Below are 19,958 nucleotides of genomic sequence, written 5' to 3'. Positions count from 1 at the left end.
CTTGTGTAAATCCGGTTTTCCGTAAAAAATTCCCGGCATACGCATTATTTACAGATATCACTTTTATTTTACGCAAAACATCTGAAATACAGACACCTCTTTACTTACATAAATTCGACTTACGTAAAATCCAGATTTCCGTAAAAAATTCCCAACATGCACATTATTTATGGATAGCGCTTTTATTTTACCCAAAACATCTGAAATACAGACACCGCTCTACTTTCATAAATTTGACTTGTGTAAATCCGGTTTTCCGTAAAAAATTCCCGGCATATGCATTATTTACGGATAGCGCTTTTATTTTACGCAAAACATCTGAAATACAGACACCTCTTTACTTACGTAAATTCGACTTATGTAAAATCCAGATTTCCGTAAAAAATTCCCAACATGCACATTATTTATGGATAGCATTTTTATTTTACCCAAAACATCTGAAATACAGACATCCCTCTACTTGTGGAAATTTGACGTGCGTAAATCCGGTTTTACATAAAAAATTCCCGGCATACGCATTATTTACGGATAGCGCTTTTATTTTACGCAAAACATCTGAAATACAGACACCTCTTTACTTACGTAAATTCGACTTACGTAAAATCCAGATTTCCGTAAAAAATTCCCAACATGCACATTATTTATGGATAGCGCTTTTATTTTACCCAAAACATCTGAAATACAGATACCGCTCTACTTTCGTAAATTTGACTTGTGTAAATCCGGTTTTCCGTAAAAAATTCCCGGCATACGCATTATTTACAGATATCACTTTTATTTTACGCAAAACATCTGAAATACAGACACCTCTTTACTTACATAAATTCGACTTACGTAAAATCCAGATTTCCGTAAAAAATTCCCAACATGCACATTATTTATGGATAGCGCTTTTATTTTATGCAAAACATCTGAAATACAGACACCTCTTTACTTACATAAATTCGACTTAGGTAAAATCCAGATTTCCGTAAAAAATTCCCAACATGCACATTATTTATGGATAGCGCTTTTATTTTACCCAAAACATCTGAAATACAGACACCCCTCTACTTGCGGAAATTTGACGTGTGTAAATCCGGTTTTACATAAAAAATTCCCGGCATACGCATTATTTACAGATATCACTTTTATTTTACGCAAAACATCTGAAATACAGACATCCCCTCTTTACTTACATAAATTCGACTTACGTAAAATCCAGATTTCCGTAAAAATTTCCCAACATGCACATTATTTATGGATAGCATTTTTATTTTACCCAAAACATCTGAAATACAGACACCCCCCTACTTACGTAAATTCGATTTACATAAAATCCGGTTTTACGTAAAAAATTCCCGGCATATGCATTATTTACGGATAGCGCTTTTATTTTACGCAGAACATCTGAAATACAGACACCCCCTACTTGCGGAAATTCGACTTACGTAAAATCCAGATTTACGTAAAAAATTCCCGACATACACATTATTTATGGATAGCGCTTTTATTTTATGCAAAACATCTGAAATACAGACACCGCTCTACTTTCATAAATTTGACTTGTGTAAATCCGGTTTTAGGTGAAAAATTCCCGGCATATGCATTATTTACGGATAGCGCTTTTATTTTCCGCAAAACATCTGAAATACAGACACCCCCTACTTACGTAAATTCGACTTACGTAAAATCCAGATTTACGTAAAAAATTCCCGACATACACATTATTTACGGATAGCACTTTTATTTTACGCAAAACATCTGAAATACGGTAAGTGCAAGTCGGCATAGCCAGACAAGGCAGGAAGCTGCATCTCCCCAATTCTCGCGTGTTTTGAACCGTGAACCCATCTCCTTTCCTTAGTGTAGTGCTTTTTCCCTTATTTTCTACCCATTTCATTATTCCCAATGCCTGGTGGTAAACGTGCACTTGAAGGAAAACGAGAACCGTCTCACAAGCGTCCAGCAATCGATTGGAGATGACATTGAAAATAATAAGGAGGTATGAAGGTGGACAAAGATTACGGTCTATAGCCCGGGAACCAGGTTTAGCCGTATCGACTATAAATACGATAGCGAAGGATGCTGCACGTTTAAAGGAGCAGTGAAAGGAACAGCTAGCATGAAAACAGCAATAATAACGAAGAAACGTCAAGGTGCAGTAACCGAGATGGAAAAGTTATCAATGTTATTATGCTGAATGGTGGGGGAGGAGGGGGAATCCGTCATACGTAACTCATGTCTTACGTAAAGGGTTGAATAACGGTCTATTTGCATAAGTCGAGGGGTGTCTGTATGTGTTCCTTAGTTCATCAGTGCAGGGTTGCCAAGAAGCTGTCAAGATTTTTTTTTAATGTCACAGACAGTTGTGTGTGCTCTTTCTCTGTGTCCTCCTATGGTGTGTGATCCTCCTCTGAGTACTTCCGAGGAAGGAAGAGGTTGGTGGAGGAGGTTGTCCTCCTAATTATGGTCGATGCCACAAACCAGAGCAGAAACCACAGGCTCCTTTTAGTGGGCATCTGGCGCTGCTGCTGGTCAAGTTGCTCATTTAGTGTTTCTGCGTGTAGAAGGAGCTCCGTTTTGGTTATATAGGAGATCTATATACTGGGCATCCAGGTTCAGATCCCACCTCCTGCTGTTGTACCCTTGATCAAGGCACGACCCAGCTGTACAAATGGGTAAACCACACATATAAAGTTTAATTGCTTTGATTTGTTGAAACTGCACATCTGTAAATTGTAATAAAAAGAGCTGACCAAAGGGGGGCGTGGTGGCGCAATGGCGCAGTGGGTTGGACCGGGTCCTGCTCTCCGGTGGGTCTGGGGTTCGAATCCCGCTTGGGGTGCCTTGCGATGGACTGGCGTCCCGTCCTGGGTGTGTCCCCTCCCACTCCGGTTTTACGCCCTGTGTTGCCGGGTAGGCTCCGGTTCCCCGCGACCCCGTATGAGACTAGCGGTTCAGAAAATGTGTGTGTGTGTGTGTGTGTGTGTGAGATGACCATGTTTAGGTTTGGGGTTTATGTCTGCATCGTCCACATATATCTGTGGTGATTGCCGGTAGATTGCGCGTTAGTGGTGTTACATTGTGGTACAGCAGATAAAACCACTGAGTTGTTGCTCACAGATGGCTGGGTGGGTGAGTGGGGGGATCAGGTCCAGCTCTGGGTGTGGGAGTCTGTATACTCCTCCTTGTCTTTGCACCCCCTTCAAACATTCATGCAAGAAGATGCTTGGAAACCATGCAAGAGCTCACTAGGAGTTGGACTCTGGTACTTCCTGCTGTCTGTAACATTATTATCATATAGCAATGTTTTTATGCATTTAATGTGAAACCCGTGTGATCACACCCCAGTGATATTTTACTTCAGCCGTGCATCTTAGTGGGGGTACGGTGGTGCGGTAGGTTTGGCCGGTACCCACTGTGTGGTGGGTCTGGGCTGCGATCCGTGCCTGGGGTGCCTTGCGACAGACTGGTGTCCCGTCCTGGGTGTGTCCTTCGGCCTTGCGCCTGGTCAGGAGAAGCGGTTGTAGACATCGGTTCGTTGTTCATCTTAGTTACCTTACCTTAGGCTATGGTAGCACAGCTCACACTGGGACTTGAACTAACAACCTCCAGGCTGCCCGATCACATCAGAACAGACCTGAACTGGTGGCCTTCCATGTTGGTACCCTTAATCACTGTTTGGTAGCCTTATAAATATTCTTCGGTTTTAAGACCCGATTTCACAGTATGTGGCGGCTTAGAAGCTATGAGAAGTGAGACGTGCGCCATTGAGCCCCAGGGGTTGCTGGGAACTCTGCGGCTGCGAACCTCCGGAAAGCCAGCTATGCTGCACCGCGTGTGCCCGGCGAGGTGGTGGGGAGCAGCAGCTCGCAGCAGCTCGGCCTCAGATGTGTCAAATTGGGCAGCGGTTTGCGGAGCAGCATTTATTCACGTGCCTTCATCCTGGCTTCTCACGATGATGTTTGGTGGTTTCATTTAAAAAATGAATCTAAACCCAGAGCACATATATAAATCCCCAGAGACTAACGTGCATATTGTTCTGTTCTTGATAATTGAAACTGCAAAGCAGGAGAGAAGGAAAACACCCATGCTGTGTGTGTTCATATACGGTGCACTGCTTTGCTTTGTGCAGATAAATCAGAGCATCTTTAAAATATGCCACCCGTCAGTTAGGATGGGTTTCGGCAACGTTCCCGAAGCCGAGCCTTTCTGACCGACAGCTGACAAACGGCACATGACATTTGCGCGGACGGAGAGTCGGTGGATTGGCGTCAAGAGCTGCGGCGGGAGTGCCGGAGTTCCCGGGTGCTTCGCGGGTGGCTCGCGGGTTACCTGCCGCCACCAGCCTCCCCCGTCTCATCCTGATGATCCCTCCGCATCTCGCCCCCCCTACTCCCCGTACCCCCAGGGGGTCCAGTTAACGCGCCGTGAGTCGGGACAGAACTCGGATTTTTAAAATAGTATTTTATTCCTTATTATTATAGCGTTATTCATCTCTAATGTTAGATGAAATGGGATAGAAAGTATCAATATGAATATTGGCTTATCTGGCTTAGTGTCTGGATGACTTCTTTAAATTCTATTTTGCTTAGTTAATTATCTCAGCACAGTGTTATTATTATAATTATTGTTACTATTATTAACATCATTCACTAGAAATGGTATTATTGTTATTTTTATTGTTACTCTTACTGTTATTAATATTATTATTATTATTTTTTTGGATCACACTATTCTCTAAAGCTTCCAGTGTTAGGTTTGTTTATTACGTTGATTTTTACCGCATTAATTCAGCTAAGTACCGTTCTCAAGGCTACAACAGCAGCAGGTGGGATTTGAACCCAGTTCGTTTGCCCCTGTTATTATTACGAATTATTATTTTTCACTCGGACGATGCCGTTGTCCGTGACAACGGAGAGTGTCGGGTTGGTGCGCGATATGTTTCGCTAAGTGCTCTCGGAGACACGCTCTGACGTGATTTGTGCGATGGTCACCGGTACGTCCCGTTGAAGACCGCGAGAGGTTAGGTTTGTGGTCTCGCTGCGGTCATGTCGATATAGCCTGGAACACTCGTGTGCAGGTTGAACCCCGGGGGTCCGCGTCTCCTGTGGGCGTTAAGGCCGTGTCCCCGCTGGGACGGAATGGGGACAGAGAGGGGAAGTAAAGGGAGGGCCTGCCTGTTCTGCCTTTGCGTCTCCCCTCCCCACCTTCTCCGAGCTCCATGGGCGGGCTGTTATGACGCAAGTCCCTCAGCCGCACGCTCCCTTCTCACCCCCCAGAAATGCTTAGTTTGCCTTGGACTGCAGCAACAGCATCCTGGGAGGAAGGAGGTGAGTGGGAGCTGCCTGTCTTCTCTCTTTATGTCCCTCCTCCTGTCCCTGTCCCACTCCCCCCCCCCCATAGCCATCCCCTGCCATGCCTGTCACGCTGTGGCTGTCCGTCTCCTTCGGCTCGCTCTGTCCGCACGCAGGGCTGCACTCAGCTCCATCCTGGACTTCCACGCTCCTTCTCGCAGCAGGTCCCGTTCAGGGGGCTCATCGCGTTCGGTCCGCTTGCCGGAGCTGGTGGTCCGGTGTGTCCGGGTCCCTCGAGGGGAGGGGCCGAGGAGCCCCGTGGTCTGGAGGCCTGGTTTGGAACATCAGCTTGTTTTTTTTTTTTTTGACCTTCTTCAGATACCGGTATGAAAGAGGCAGCGAGACCAAGTTCGGGCTCCCGTTTGCCGAGTGTGGCTGCGGTCAGTTGTTCTCTGTGGTCCCTGTTACTTTCAGTGTCGTTGACTGTGTGCTCTAGTCAGTCCAGCGCTGATCTCTGCGAATGTCGTTGAAGTTCAGCCTTTTGGATCGCGCTCTGTGCGGGGAGCGGCGGTTCGTCAGCATCGAACCGTTGCTCGCCTCTGTCCTTTTGCGTGCGGTCCGAGATCCTGTGACCGCTCAGAGCGTCCTTCGCTGACCAGGGACGGGGTCTGCAGGACGTCCTGCGGTCACAGCCAGCGCATCCTCAGTAAGTGTGCGCGTCTGGCCCCGTGTGGGGTGATGGAGCACGGCAAGCCGCAACCGCCGCCCAGGCTATTCTTAGCCCTTTCTAATAAAAAGAAGCTAAAGCGACAGAGAGGAGGCAAGGGAGACCGAAGGTGTTTCAAATCACGATGAGGAAGGTTACTGTAGGCGGTTTCAGTAAATCGTCCCCTCGCAAAGGCGCCGGTGCTCCCGGTGGGACGAGCTGGGACAGGCGGGCAGCTTCGGAGCCTTGGAATTATGACTCATTGTGGGACCACTGAGCTACAGCGTGTGAGCTGGAGGACCGTTTCGGGCCCAGACAGGAGTGACGTCAGGGAATGAAGGTCAGCTGCTGGACCCGCGCACTTAGACAAGGGTTCGCGGTAATGAAGGGGGCAGGGGGACAAGGGCCAGAGACGCGGGCCTGGGTCAGCCATATCGTGAGCCAGCGGGGGCACCTCTTCTCTCCGACACCCTTCCCTTGCTCCGTCATCGGCATTCGCTGCATTGATTTTCCCTGCCATTCGCAGGAGCTTTAATTGCATCTCGCATGTGACCCTTGACCCTCCCGTTGTCATTGACCGTCTCCCTCGTGGCTTTTAAGCATGTCACGTACAGGTGGGAAGTCTGACGCGCTTCAGCGGCTTCCTGCAAGCCATCCCATCAACAGCCCTTTGGGACGCGCTGGTAGAACATGATGTTGCTCTACAGAAAGCTCTTTTGTATTATTAGATCCCGACAGCATGCAAATGAGCAGGCAGTGATTGCTCTTCGCCGAGAGAGAGGAGGACAAGGCCAGTTGACTGGCTACCATGTTATCATTTTTATTTGTTTTGTTTTAACGTTTACATGTATTCATTTAGCGGACGATTTTCTCCAAAGCGACAAACATTTTATAGAAAATACAATGTGTTCATTACATTAGCAGAAAGAGACACTTAGATGTAGACGTGTGATTCTTAAGTGCAGTTAGTTCCTTTCCACCATGTGAACCAATTTCATCACGTGAGTAGCTGCATAAAACTTTATCCGAGCATAGACCATGCCTGATCACCTTCCTAGTAAATATTTTTTTTCTGGAGATACATATAAACATTTATGTTACATTACAGGAGTAGCTGCGTAAAGGTTTATCCGGGCATCATCTTAAAGTTATGATGGACGAACATTAATACCTTACATGAACTTAAGAGATGATGAGCGAAGTGACTCTGGAAGAGGTGAGTTTTAAGACCTTTTTTAAATGTGGACAGAGATTCAGCAGTTCTGAGGGAGAGAGGGAGGTCATTCCACCAGAATCCAGAACCTTCGTCTTTTACCTTTAGTGCGTGCGTACCTTTTTTTTCATGTAGTGCTGGTTTCACATGTTCAGAATTTACTCAAGACTCTCAGCTACGTGGGTCATTTTGGATGGAGGCAGAGCGACTTTTAACACTGTTTCAACAGCCTTAAACAAATCAACGCATGTCTTTAAACAGCTCATTGCTAATGCGGAGGTGCTGTGTCAGCAGGTGGCGCAGTGTTTAGAGCAGCTATCGAAGGACCCGATTCAAATCCAGACTTTTGCTACTGTACCCTTGATCAAAGTATTTTCTCTTAATTTATAAGGATGAAATGTACCTAGCTGAATAAACTGGTAAATCACTCTAAGTAAATTGCATGTCTTTGGAGGAAGGAATCAGCTAAATGTTGGTTATTCTGAATTTTTGTTTCCCTGCATATATAATACCTCCTTAAATCCATCATTTATCCATATCTTTTCTGTGATGCCGTGACACTGTACCAGTCCTGCAGTATGTCAGTCCTCTAATGCTGTACTGCTGCTGCCGTTACAAGTAATAATATTTACTATTAAGATTAAACAACAACAGCAACCAGTGGAACTCTGTGATTTCCCGTTATGTCCATTACTGTAATAGTGTGAGGGGAGTTCTTCCTCGTCTATATTGCCGCCAACGTGGTATAACCTATAGCAGAGAAGCTTTAAATGCATGGAATTGATGTTCCCTTGGGCAGTCATAGACTGGTTCCCTCCAGTCCACACACTCATCGTGTGTCAGACATACGGGACTTGTTTTCACCAGCTGTTCTCACAGAGGACAGTGTTTCACGTCTTCGTCTCAGCTGCAGTGTCAGGGACCGCTAGTGGTCGGGGTGTTCCGCATGCGACCCTTCGGAGGGAGGCGCTCTGGATGGTCGTGCTGGGATGAGCTGATCAGGTGGTACGACTTCGCCTTTAGATGTGTCAGTGTTTTCTATGTCTCAAAGAGATTTTTAAAAAATTTGGTTTTAATTAGATTATAGATGGAATGATCTCCCTCTCTCACTCAGAGCTGCTGAATCCACCTTAACTTTAAAGAAGGCTCTCGAAACACATCTCTTTCAGACTCACTTTTTTTCACATCTCCTGTCTATTCCATAAATCTGCATTATTTCGTTTATTGATTTTGCTGATGCTTTCCTCCAAAGAGACTGACAATTATTTGTACAGCTAGGTATTTTTTTTGTTACTGGAGCAATTTAGGGTTAGTACCTTGCTTAAGGTAGGGGGTGTGGTGGCGCAGTGGGTTGGTCCTGGTCCTGTTCTTCGGTGGGTCTGGGGTTCGAATCCCGCTTGGGGTGCCTTGCGACGCACTGGTGTCCCGTCCTGGGTGTGTCCCCTCCTCCTCCGGCCTTACGCCCTGTGTTCCGGGTTAGGTTCCGGTTCCCCGTGTCCCGTATGGAGCGAGTGGTTCGGAGGGACGGACCTTGCTTAAGGGTACTACACTTGGAGGTGGGATTCAGACCTGCGACTTTTGGGTCCAAAGGCAGCAGCTCGAACCACTACGCTACCAGCTGTCCAATTTGTCACTAACACCTTTGTATTTCCTATTAAATTTATACACAGCTACTCATGTAATTTTCATGTTACCTGCTTTAAAATTTGTAGAATGCCCATTCTATATGCAGCTACCCATCCAATGTTATTGTTACTGTTGTCTTTTTTCAAAAAGCCCTATTCTTTATCAATTCTACACACAGCTACTCATACAGTATAATGCGTGCTGGTTTACATGGTGACATCTGACAAACTGACCGTACTTCAAGGATCACGTGTGTCTGTGTCTCTCTGTCTCTTAATGAAATGCATTTTTCTGTGAGCGATATGTCACTTTGGAGAAAAGCTAAATTAATAAATTGTATGAATTAATAAATTGTATGTCCAAATGAGTGAGTTGGGCAGCACAGTATCACAACTAGTAGTGTTGCTGTCTCACAGCGCCTGGGTGGTGTGGGAGGACATGGGTTTGATTCCTGCTCAGTCTGTATAGAGTATACATGTTCTGCCTGTGTCTGTGTGGGTTTCCTCCGGGTGCTCTGGTTTCCTCCCACAGTACAAAGATATGCTGTTCAGGTTCACCCCTAGTGTGTGAGTGACAGAGAGAGTGAATGTGTGTGTTCCCCTGATGTATGGATGAGTGACCCAGTGTAAGTAGTGTGTCTAGCAGTGTAAGTTACTACGGTGAATAAGGTGTGTGGGCTGATAACACTACATAGAGTTCATTAGCAGTTGCTTTGGAGAAAAGTGTCTACTAAATGTAAGTGCTGTGGAGCCTTTTCAGAGTCCTCCTTGCTGTGCCCCAGGCAGCTCTCTGTGGCTTATTAGACCGGAGCAGTGACCTGTGACCATTTTTTGGGGGGAATGGCAGTGTCTCCAGCCTGTCCTGCAAAGAGCACTTTCCATACAGCACTGGGCAGTGTTGCCCATGTCGGAGGGGGGAGGGGCTGTGTTTGTATGATGAGGTTAAATTGCAGTGAAATTTTAAAAATATGCATGCTCGGGGACACAGACGCTTGTCCAGAGTTTTATGTTTTCTTCCCGAGCACCTTAAGTGTCGGCACTGAGTTCACACCTCATGCAGTCGTAATGAAAGAGCTGAGTCACCGATGGCTCATTATTCATCCCCGGCGCTCGCCGCCTTCATTTTAATGAGTGAACCGGTGTTGCTGATTCAACGGGACTGATGGCAGGACTGACATGCGCGCATGTGTGTGTTCTTTTCTCGCAGGAAGAAGCTGTGCGCCTTGCTTTAAGGACCCCAGCGTGCGCTGACCGGTCAAACACGCAGACACACTGTTGTTCCGCAATGGGCAGGTATCTCTCTGGGGACCACCACCTCCCTTCTAGCAGCTGTAGTGGGTACAAAAGCCTATTTTTATTTATTTGTTTATTTATTTTATTTATTTATTTGTGTAATTAGGGGGGTGCGGTGGCGCAGTGGGTTGGACCACAGTCCTGCTCTCCAGTGGGTCTGGGGTTCAAGTCCCGCTTGGGGTGCCTTGCGGCGGACTGGCGTCCCGTCCTGGGTGTGTCCCCTTCCCTCTCCGGCCTTACGCCCTGTGTTGCCGGGTAGGCTCCGGTTCCCCGTGACCCCGTAAGGGACAAGCGGTTCTGAAAATGTGTGTGTGTGTGTGTATTTGTGTAATTAATTTTTTGGGTCATCATCGTATTTTTTTGAGTTGATTGATTGATTGATTGATTAATTGAAAAATAAGAAGTTAATTATTATTGCGTTTCTGCTGACGTCTTAACCCAAAGAAACCCAATATATTATCCATGTGTAGAGGTGGATCATTAAGTGAAGCATTTCTACAACAAGGCTGTGTGTGTGTGTGTGTGTGTGTGTGTGTGTGTGTGTGTGTGTGTGTGTGTGTGTGTGTGTGTGTGTGTCTTGCCCTCCCTGCCCTCCCATGCTCTTGCCTTCGGCAGGGCTGTGGGCTCAGTTTCGTTGCTCTCAGTCTCCTGTTTACATCACTGCAGGAGAACGCGTCCCTGTTCGTTGCAGGATTGTCGGCCCTCGGATGAGGCGGCTGCTTCTTTTATAGTTCATTCCGACACAGTCTGACAGCGAGAGGGAAAAAATAGCCACGAACGGGACATGAGCCACGCAGAGTCGCTCCTGCTGTCCCGTCGGCTCAGGCGAACGCCCTCCGTCGTGGTGCACTTTCGTTTGCGGAGGTCAGTAAGCGGAAATAATGTTGCCGGGGATGGAGCTGAAGGATGCTGAGCTGAGGGCTGGGCTGTGTTCGGTGAAGCCTGAGATGGCCTCTGGGCGAGCTTGTCCCGTCCGGGCGACGTGTCCACCAGCAATGTGTTCCACTTCCACGTCCGCTTCTCCGCTCCATGGTTTCATGGATGTGCTTACTAAGAAATGTTTAAAGAAGCTATAAGTGTTGGGGGTGGTTGGTAGTATAGTGGTTAGAGCTGCTGTCTTTGGCCCCCACGCTTAGAGGTTTGATCCCCACCTCCTACTGCAGTCCCCTTAAGCAAGGTACTTACCCTAAATTGCTCCAGTAAAATTACCCACATGGGTAAATAATTGTAAGTTGCTTTGGTGAAAAGCATCAGCTAAATGAATGAATGTAACCTTTAATCTACTGTCCTGTTCTTCCAGTATCTGTTCACATAATGTGAGGGTGAATTGTACTCAGCTCCGCGAAGTTGGCCTCCCTACAAACATTAGAAATGAAGAAAACCTTATGATTTGTTAGTTCTACATTTGTGCCTTTGCAGTTTTTGAGATATTAACATTTTTTTTTTTCGGACGTGACGTCACTCCAGCCCCCTTACAACGCTGCAGAATCTCGAATTCGGGTTCATTCGTTTGTGCCATTCGAACCACGGTCCTATTTCTTTTCCTTTTTCAAACACACACACACACACACGCAGAAACCGCTTGTCCCAAGCAGGGTCGCAGTGAACCGGAGCCTAACCAAGCAACATAGGGCACAGGGCTGGAGGGGGAGGGGACACACCCAGGATGGGGCACCAGTCCATCACAAGGCACCCCAAGTGGGGCTCAAACCCCAGACCCACTAGAGAGCAGCCACAGGCCAAACCTGCCGCACCACTGCACCACCATGCCCCGTCTTGTTTGAAACATACCTTAAATATTTAAAGTGGGCCTTCAATTAAAAATTACCTGCCTTATTAACTGATCAGCCAACCACTTTTTTTCATTTTTTTTGTTTGAAAATTCTGAAAAATATATAGAATTATTGTTAAAATCTATTCTAAAAGTATTGCAATACACCAGCCGGTCCGGCCACTCCAAAAGCCGGTCACCAGAGATCCAATTACGCGTGGATGAACTATATATCAAGGCCCCAACCACGACTCTAACCCATCAGCAATCGCGTAAAAACATAACATGATGGCACGGTATCAATGAAATAGTTCATCAGCTGGGGGCTCCACTGTCTTTTAGCCCCGAAGCCACACGTAACACTTCTGAACCCCTTTTTGAACAAGTTGAGAGAATTCTGAGAGAACTCGCCGGATCCCCGGGGGTGTTGTAGGGTAGGCTGGTACGGTACAAAGCGGGGTTCCTGCTTCTTCACACGCTGCCGTGATCTCGTGTGTCGTAGACACACAGGGGAACGTGAGCCGCTCTGTGCTCACCTGCAGAGGTGTCTGACTTGACAGAGCACGCAGCGGGAGTAGAAAGCGCTCTCTTTCTCCGTGTCGTCTCACAGGTACTGCATCTCCTGCACTGAGGTGTGACTGTTTAGTTGGATGAAGGGGCCTTTTGATCGTCAAATTCCCCATCCGACACCTTCGAGCACGGCGCACCGGTGGCAACGGAGCGTCTCGTGCCTTTGTTCTGGAATTTTCCGGAACGGATCATCGTTGGTGGGTTCGGAACTTGCGCCGTCAGTCTTTTTGTGATTCAGATCCACCGGGCCGTAGTTCGGTTCTCCTTACCAGGAAGGAGATGAACGTCTTTCCGAACTCTTGGCTGTAGGCCGCCTTGGTTCCCGGTCTATTGCAAAGAAGAAAATTTGGAGAGGAGCTGCGACCGGCATCACCTCTATGAGGAGTTTAGTTCCTTTTTTCTGTTAATTTAACAGTTGTGTCCGGTGCTGTGGAGTCAGAGTCGGAAGCAATTATTGGGTTACTCGAGTCGGAGTCGGTTAAAATGTACCGACTCCGACTAAATGTACCGTATATACCGGTGTATAAGTCGACCCGGCATATAAGTCGACCCCCAACAATTAGAGATGTAATATAGGTTTAGGCCTATATTTGCCAGACAAGTCGACCCCCAAAATAGCGTGCGACTTTTGGGAAGTGCTGTGGAGTCGCAATCGGATGCAACTATTGGGTCACTGGAGTCGGAGTCGAAGGCCTTGTGTACCGACTCCACAGCCCTGGTTGCATCAGAACTTGTCAGATATGGGGGAGAGGGCAAAAAACATTAGCAGTATTAGCAGTCATAATTACGTTTATTAATTTTTCTCCAAAGTCACAATATTAAAATACTTAGAACTATTTACCCGTTTATACAGCTGGGTAATTTTACTGGATCAATTTAGGGTAAGTACCTTGCTGAAGGGTACTACAGGTGTAGGTGAGATTTGAAGTAGCACCCTTTGGATCCAAAGTTGTATCCACTACATGCGTTGGCCCTTTGTCCACACTTATTGTGAGGGTTAGGGTTTGAATGTGTGGTAGGTGTCAGCTTGGCAACGGAATCCCGACTTTCCCCTAACCGTGAGATGCTACCCTGGGAGAACAGAATGAAACTCAATCTGGCAGTAGCTACGAGTATTGCGGTTCTGCTCCTTCACCAGAACTTGACTGAAGATTAATTCTGCAGTATCAAGTGGCATTCTAAATTAGGTGGCAGACTGTCATTATAAAATGCAAATCTGTTTTAGCATATCTGTGCAAAGGAAAAAAATCGAAATTCCCGTCTCAGTCTGCAATAATTCATTATTATTGTTGGACCATTTCTCGATGGAGATGGGCTTGAGCAGGGTGTTTTTTTTTCCCTTCTCTTTTCTGCCATGTGGTGAACAGTCTGACAGCGTGTTTTTGGACCGAAGGGTCTGTGCCACACCGAGGGAAAGAGCGGAGAGTTTCGGGAACAAGGCGAAGGGGAATGATGACCCTCCATCTCAGAAGAGACCTACAGCATGACACGCCAGGGTGTTCCTGCGAGACCTGGAGTAGAAAGTGCAACTTGGCGGTTTCACGTCCAAGTGAAGTGTCTGGACCAGAAGCAGATGCAACACGCCCCCTGCCGCAGAGAACCTGATTAATGTCCCATCCAGAGTCTGCCGCCTCTGATAAATCACTCGCAAATTCCCCCTGTTTTTTTTCCAGTGAAACTTTCCCCTCTTCTGACTGTGTACTTTGAGAACAGGAATCAATTTTCATCGCCTCTGGATGAGTGGAAGCCATTAGGCAAGGCAGTTAATCATGATTATGAATCTCCGTCATTGGAGTAATCACCCTTCACTTTTATTCCCTATGCAAGGCTCGGGTTGCTTAAGGGACAATTTATTGAAGCGCTTGCTTATTTAAATCGATGTCAGAGCAACTAAATAAAAAATTGGTCCGTTTTCTGACCTTATGTGTTTTTTTGCTAGTTTTTAAACTTTTTTTCTGTTTCTACCTTGTTCTGTGTGGCTCAGTTTTCAGTCTGCATTTCTTCCGCAAAGTAGGCTTCAAAAAGTGATCGGTTGAAATAAATCCAACCATTTACAGTTTGATTTTTATTTGTTCCCTTCTTGCAGATTTTAAAGTTTAGATACCTACAGCCAGCTTTGTGACCCATCGGAATCCCCTCCTGACATTCACATCTAAGGTGCGTCTGGGTGAGATGAAGCCTTTTAATACGATTCCCTCCCTTTCTGATCTGCTCCATGTCATTGGTCTCTGTTGCGTTGCTCCGCCCCTGCCCCTCATCCATTGGCTGCTGAATGTGTCACTTATCTTTTGCAGTCAAATCAAAATTGTTGTTGCGGTACAAGTTATATTGTTGATTGGATTTAAAAGGCACTTGAACTGGAAAAAACCACACATTCTTCCAGTTGCCCTACCCATGTGCTATTTCAAAATTGCACATGAAAGGCATCATTTTGCCGTCTTAATAAACCGAGAACTTCAAAAGCTTTTTTTCTGTTTTACCGTAAAACTTCTCAGCTGCTCAAATTGAACTCTTTCAAGTTTAATTTGATTAACCGAATCGCCAAATTCCGGTGTTAATTTCTTTTCTCCATCCACGTGGTTCCCTCTCTCCGTTCCCCAGGAGGCCACATGAAAGCGAAGGAAGGAGATAGAGAGCGCTTTGAAAATCCCTTCCTCACTGAGCCCCGAGCCACGGGCTGGAGAGATCATGTCTCAGCTTTCTCTCTGCTCTGCATAACCAAAAGCATTGCAGCGAGATCCAGCTCTTAGCAGACTTTCCCTGGGTCAACTAAAAGGCTTTAACTTGGATTAGAAGAATTTCCTAACCTTGATTCTGTGGGGTCTTTGAAATATTGTTATAACAGATCCATCCTAGGCGTCAGGCTGAGATTTGAGCATTCTTGTTTATGGCGTGGTGAACGAAGAAGCCGAGGAAATACCATTGACCGGTGTTTTTTTTTTTCTTTCTTAATCTTTGTCTTGTCTCCAGTTCGCTCCTCCTTGGCGATGATGTCAGTTTGCATACCGTCTCCTCACAGCAGCTCTAGTACCGTGGATGTGACCAATCGCAACCTCCCTTTGCCAACCCCGCCCACCTCCCTCAGCCTGCGCTCCTCCCACAACCAGCTACTCAACTGTGATGTCATCAAGCAGGGCGTGGCTGAGGGGCGGGGTTCGGCCACACCCCCCAAGTGTCGCAAGAAGTATGCCCTGACCAGCATCCAGAGTGCCATGGGGCTCGGCGAGGTTCCCTGTATCGACTCTGCCCCCCAATGTATGAACCCGGGGTCCGCCCCCTCTTCCGCCAATCTCAAGATGGCCAAGAACGGGGCCAACCAGCTACGCAAGGCTGCGGAGCAGCAGGACTGCAACAAGAACAGCACCGGCAGCAGCCTCAGCGCAGGAGCGGAATGCGGGGACAGGAGCAATGTCACATGCACCAAGTTGGAGGACAAGGAGAGCCAGGCCGTCCCAAGGAGGAGCAAGAGCTTCCTGGAGCACAGCTCCGAGGCTCCGGGGGACAAGGCGCGGCGCGCTAGCCAGTCCAAGGCGGACGACCCGACCCTAGTGCTGCTGGAGGGGGAAGAGGCGCGCCGCCCTCCCCCCACGCCCCCCAAGCTCCCCAGTCCGGAGTACGCGCCCTTGCTCTCGGCCGCCTCCTCGTCCTCCTCCTCCTCCAGCCCAGAGACCAAGAAGGACCGGCCCAGGACGGGGGCCAAGACGGACCGCGCCCTTAACCGCATCCAGAGCCTGGCACCTAGTGACGAGGACTCGAGCTGGACCACGTTATCCCAGGACAGCGCATCGCCAGGATCCCCAGAGGAAGCAGGTACCCAGTGAGCACCTCTCTCACCGCTGCCATGTGCTCTTTACCTGTAACACCAGCCTGCTTTACATAATACCTACAAGTGAGCTGCTCTTCTACACTTCCGCCTTCGCCTCCCTTTGTATTCAGTGTGAATATTTCGCAAGATGCACACTTATCATCTTGTAACCGGTCCATGTTCGTTCCTGAGCGCTGACTGAATATCGACAAACTGGATAACGAAATTACTTTTTTACGTTAGTTTCATGGGGAAAAATTCCCCATCCCAAGTTCACCGTAAGACATCCTGAAACGATGCCTAATGTCGTAAGCAAAAATTCCGTAACGCATTTAAAATTTCATGCGGTTTTACTTTTTTTTTCCATTTAGTTCCCAGAAGGTTATTAAAAATTATTGTCCCAGCAAAACGTCTTTGAATCGTTCATATGGCAAAGCTTTCTTTCGAGCGTGTGGCTGTAATGGCAAACATTTACCTAAAAACTTCCTCACCATTCTGCCTTTGAGGGTTTTTTTAAGTCTGAATTTGGAATACAAGTAATAACAGTGAATTCTTTTTTAATTTTTATATTTTACTTTTAGCTTTTTCTACTTTAAACTACAAATAAATAGAGAACTTGTGAAAGATTTGTGTTTTTATCCTTGCTATCAAATTGTTCTTCTTGGTGCCCCCGCTGCTGCTGATGATGGTTCGAGGACCCCCACACCCCCCATAAAGCACACATTCTAGGTTTGTAGGGTAACGTTGAGCTGTTTGCAGGGTCTGGTGCTCTTAGCCTTGATATTCCCATAAAATAAAATTTAAAAAAAAAAATCTTTGACTTTACGAAGTCAACCTGTCATGATAGTGCGTGTAGACCGGCTAGAAGAAGACGAAGGCTATATGTCACATTTAAATAAATGAATAATAAGAGAATTGAAGAACAGTGCCTCTCACAGTCTCTCTCACACAGCCGCTTGTCAGAGTTTTCAACGGCGCTCTCAGTTTATCGCACCGGCTGGACGTGGCAGACAAAACAAATGACAATCTGTATCGATTAATGATAAGCGGTATTAATAATCTCGAATGACCAGATATGTGGAAACAAAAAACTGAAATCGGGATTGCAAATGATGGGAGATGAGTGTAAATCCATGGTCTTATTTTTAGTGTATTTACCACTTATTGTGTTATTCCTGGATGGGGGTAAAAGTAATTTTTTCTGTTTAACGTGAAGGTCTGTTTCGTATTGGACACCTGTCTTTGTGGCGGTCCTTCTCTTCATCATCGCTGCCGTTTAATGCCGTGGAGCTGCTTCGCGTGACTTTCTGCAGGGGTTCTTTTCTCTTTGTCCCGATCCCTCCTTTCATCCAAATACCAAGAGCGATACTTTTGTTCGAAATTGATATGTGATAATTCAGGCAGTCAAATATTATTAACACAAACAGTTGCTGTGGTTGGTCATTCAAACTCCTCCTGCATCATTAAGGAAAGCTGTGGGCTCACTTGGGCTTGCTGGAGATGTTCAGTGCTTTCTCAATGCCCGCGGCTGCTTCTGGATTGAAAGTTGGCCGACTTTGTACGCAGATTCACGCGTCACCTGCCCCCGTTCTGAAGAAAAGAAATCTGTGTGTTCCATCAGCAATTTTTTGAGATAAAAGAGGTGGTTGGTGTTGCGGGAGGATGAGTTCGGTCAGATCAGATCAGAATCACTTCATTAGCCAAGGACAGTAGAAGCATCAGGATTTTACCGTGGTGACTGTACATGCATTCACTGTGTACACACACTACGAAATGTGTATTTCTATACAGTGAATACATGGAAAATGATCATTAAATAAATCCTCAGCTTGGCATAGAAAGTGAAAGGTGGGTAAGTGGAAGGAGTGTATTTATATATCGTCAAGGGACCTTGGTTGACGGATGGTAGTGATTGAGTCGACGGTGCCATTGACATTTTTGGGATTCTGGATCTGTAGAACCCATCTAGCATCTAGCTGGCTGAGGCTCCGCTGTGCGAGCTCCTAACTTCTCATCAGCTTGTAGACTGCATGCAAATCCATGAGTCCGATGCGGAGAATCGGGTTTCTGTGGACTCCCTGCCATGTCTGCAGCTGGATTGGGTCAGAGCCCTCATGTTGTACCAAACAAAGGCGAAAAGTGTTATGTATGGCACGGTCCAGTCTAGAAGAGAGTCGGAGCCCCACATCCTCTTCTCGGAGCTATAACCACCAGTCAGGGTGCCGAAGGTCTCAAGGATCTGCTTGAGACCTCGGAGTGGATCTTGTAATTAAACCCAGAAGCTTATGGATCGATGCTCCTGCCCGGCTGCACGGTGCTGTCAGACAAGGCTGGGAGAACGGGGGTGGCAAATTAATACTTAAGCACAGATTGCCAGATGAGATCTATGTCAGCTTCATTGTGCCGGAGAGCCGTTCGCCAGATCTGGTGGGCAAACCTCTCGTTGATTCCTCTCTGGACAGAGAGCTTCACTCTTTCTCCTTTTTTCCAGAGAAGATGCCAGCAAGAATACTGGAAACCTTTTTTTCAGAATAGGGGTGCGGGGTTAGATCTTTTCCCTTTGAGTCGTTCTGTTTCCCCACCACCGGAACCTGTTGTAAAAGCCTGAAACCTGTGGAACAAATTCACTGCTATAGCACATCACTTCATTTATTTTTTATTTGGCTGAAGGCTTTTCTACAAAGTGACTTACATCGTGAAGCTACTTGTAATGATTTACCCATTTGCAAAGCAGGGTAATTTTTCGTGGAGCACTTAAGGATAAGTACCTTGCTCAAGGGTACTGCAGCAGGAGGTGGGAATCGAACCCGGTTCCTTCAAGCGCAGCTCTAACACTACACTACCTGCTGGATCTGTTAGCATCACGCCTTAGGTGGAATCGGTTTATTACACACTTTTTTTTTTTTCCGTCTCACACACTCGCACGCAAACACCCACACGCACTCCCACACAGACACATCGATCAGTCAACGCAGTACTTGCACTGGGTTAATTGTAAATTGCATCACATGCTGTCAGCGCACGTTGTCGGGCAGAGCACCCTCCTCGGAAATCTTCTTTCGCTTTTCCTGGATGGCTGTCTCTTGTGATTTTTATCGTTTTATCTATATTGCACAATGCACTTGAGGAAACACCGAGCGGGAGCTCCGAGACTCGGCTTTCATATTTACATTCGGTGAACGGCACATCCTCAGTGACTTGGCTCGCTGCAGAGGTGTGCACGTCGGCAGAGGTAAACAGCCTCATAAACATCGTAGTGGCACATTTACGTGACCCATGGGAGCTTGTGGGATCAAACAACCCATCTCAGAGTTGATGTAACAGTGGCAGTTTTACTAACAGAATTAGCAGAATGTGCTTCGGCATCAGACCTGTACTGGCCAATGGGATCGCTTTAGTTATAAGCTGCATGAAATAAGCACAATAAGTTTTTCATGCCACTAGTTCACCTTTAAACATACTGCACCATGGTATAGTGCAGTACAGAAAGTATAAAAGTGTCAATTAGACTGAGGGTGGGGGCGCAGTGGGCTTGGCCCGGTCCTGCTCTCTGGCAGGTCTGGGGTTCGCGTCCCGCTTAGGGTGCCTTGTGACGGACTGGCGTCCCGTCCTGGGTGCGTCCCCTCCCTCTCCAGCCTTGCACCCTGTGTTGCCGGGTTAGGCTCCGGTTCGCCGCAACCCCACTTGGGACAAGCG

At 46.9% G+C, this 19,958-nt stretch overlaps 1 protein-coding gene across 11 annotated transcripts in view; it reads left to right on the top strand.

The window, feature by feature from the left end:
* The window catches only part of LOC108930835 (amyloid-beta A4 precursor protein-binding family B member 2-like), a 107,785-nt gene that overhangs the window by 20,758 nt on the left and 67,069 nt on the right, over positions 1 to 19,958 (top strand). For 9 of the 11 annotated variants that reach the window (XM_029251804.1, XM_029251808.1, XM_029251812.1 and 6 more), the window contains exons 2-4: positions 10,031 to 10,157; positions 14,544 to 14,614; positions 15,428 to 16,267. In XM_029251804.1, coding sequence (XP_029107637.1) covers positions 15,445 to 16,267 — 823 coding nt within the window. In that variant the 5' untranslated portion in view covers positions 10,031 to 10,157; positions 14,544 to 14,614; positions 15,428 to 15,444. Of the gene's footprint in view, positions 1 to 5,041; positions 5,316 to 10,030; positions 10,158 to 12,522; positions 12,655 to 14,543; positions 14,615 to 15,427; positions 16,268 to 19,958 lie in introns of those variants that run through there. The other 2 variants (XM_029251802.1, XM_029251805.1) reach the window with 2 other exon arrangements.

Source organism: Scleropages formosus, chromosome 5 (assembly GCF_900964775.1).
Source record: "Scleropages formosus chromosome 5, fSclFor1.1, whole genome shotgun sequence".
In the NCBI taxonomy this organism is placed as follows: Eukaryota; Metazoa; Chordata; class Actinopteri; order Osteoglossiformes; family Osteoglossidae; genus Scleropages; species Scleropages formosus.
This window is presented reverse-complemented; position numbering and strand designations above follow the sequence as displayed.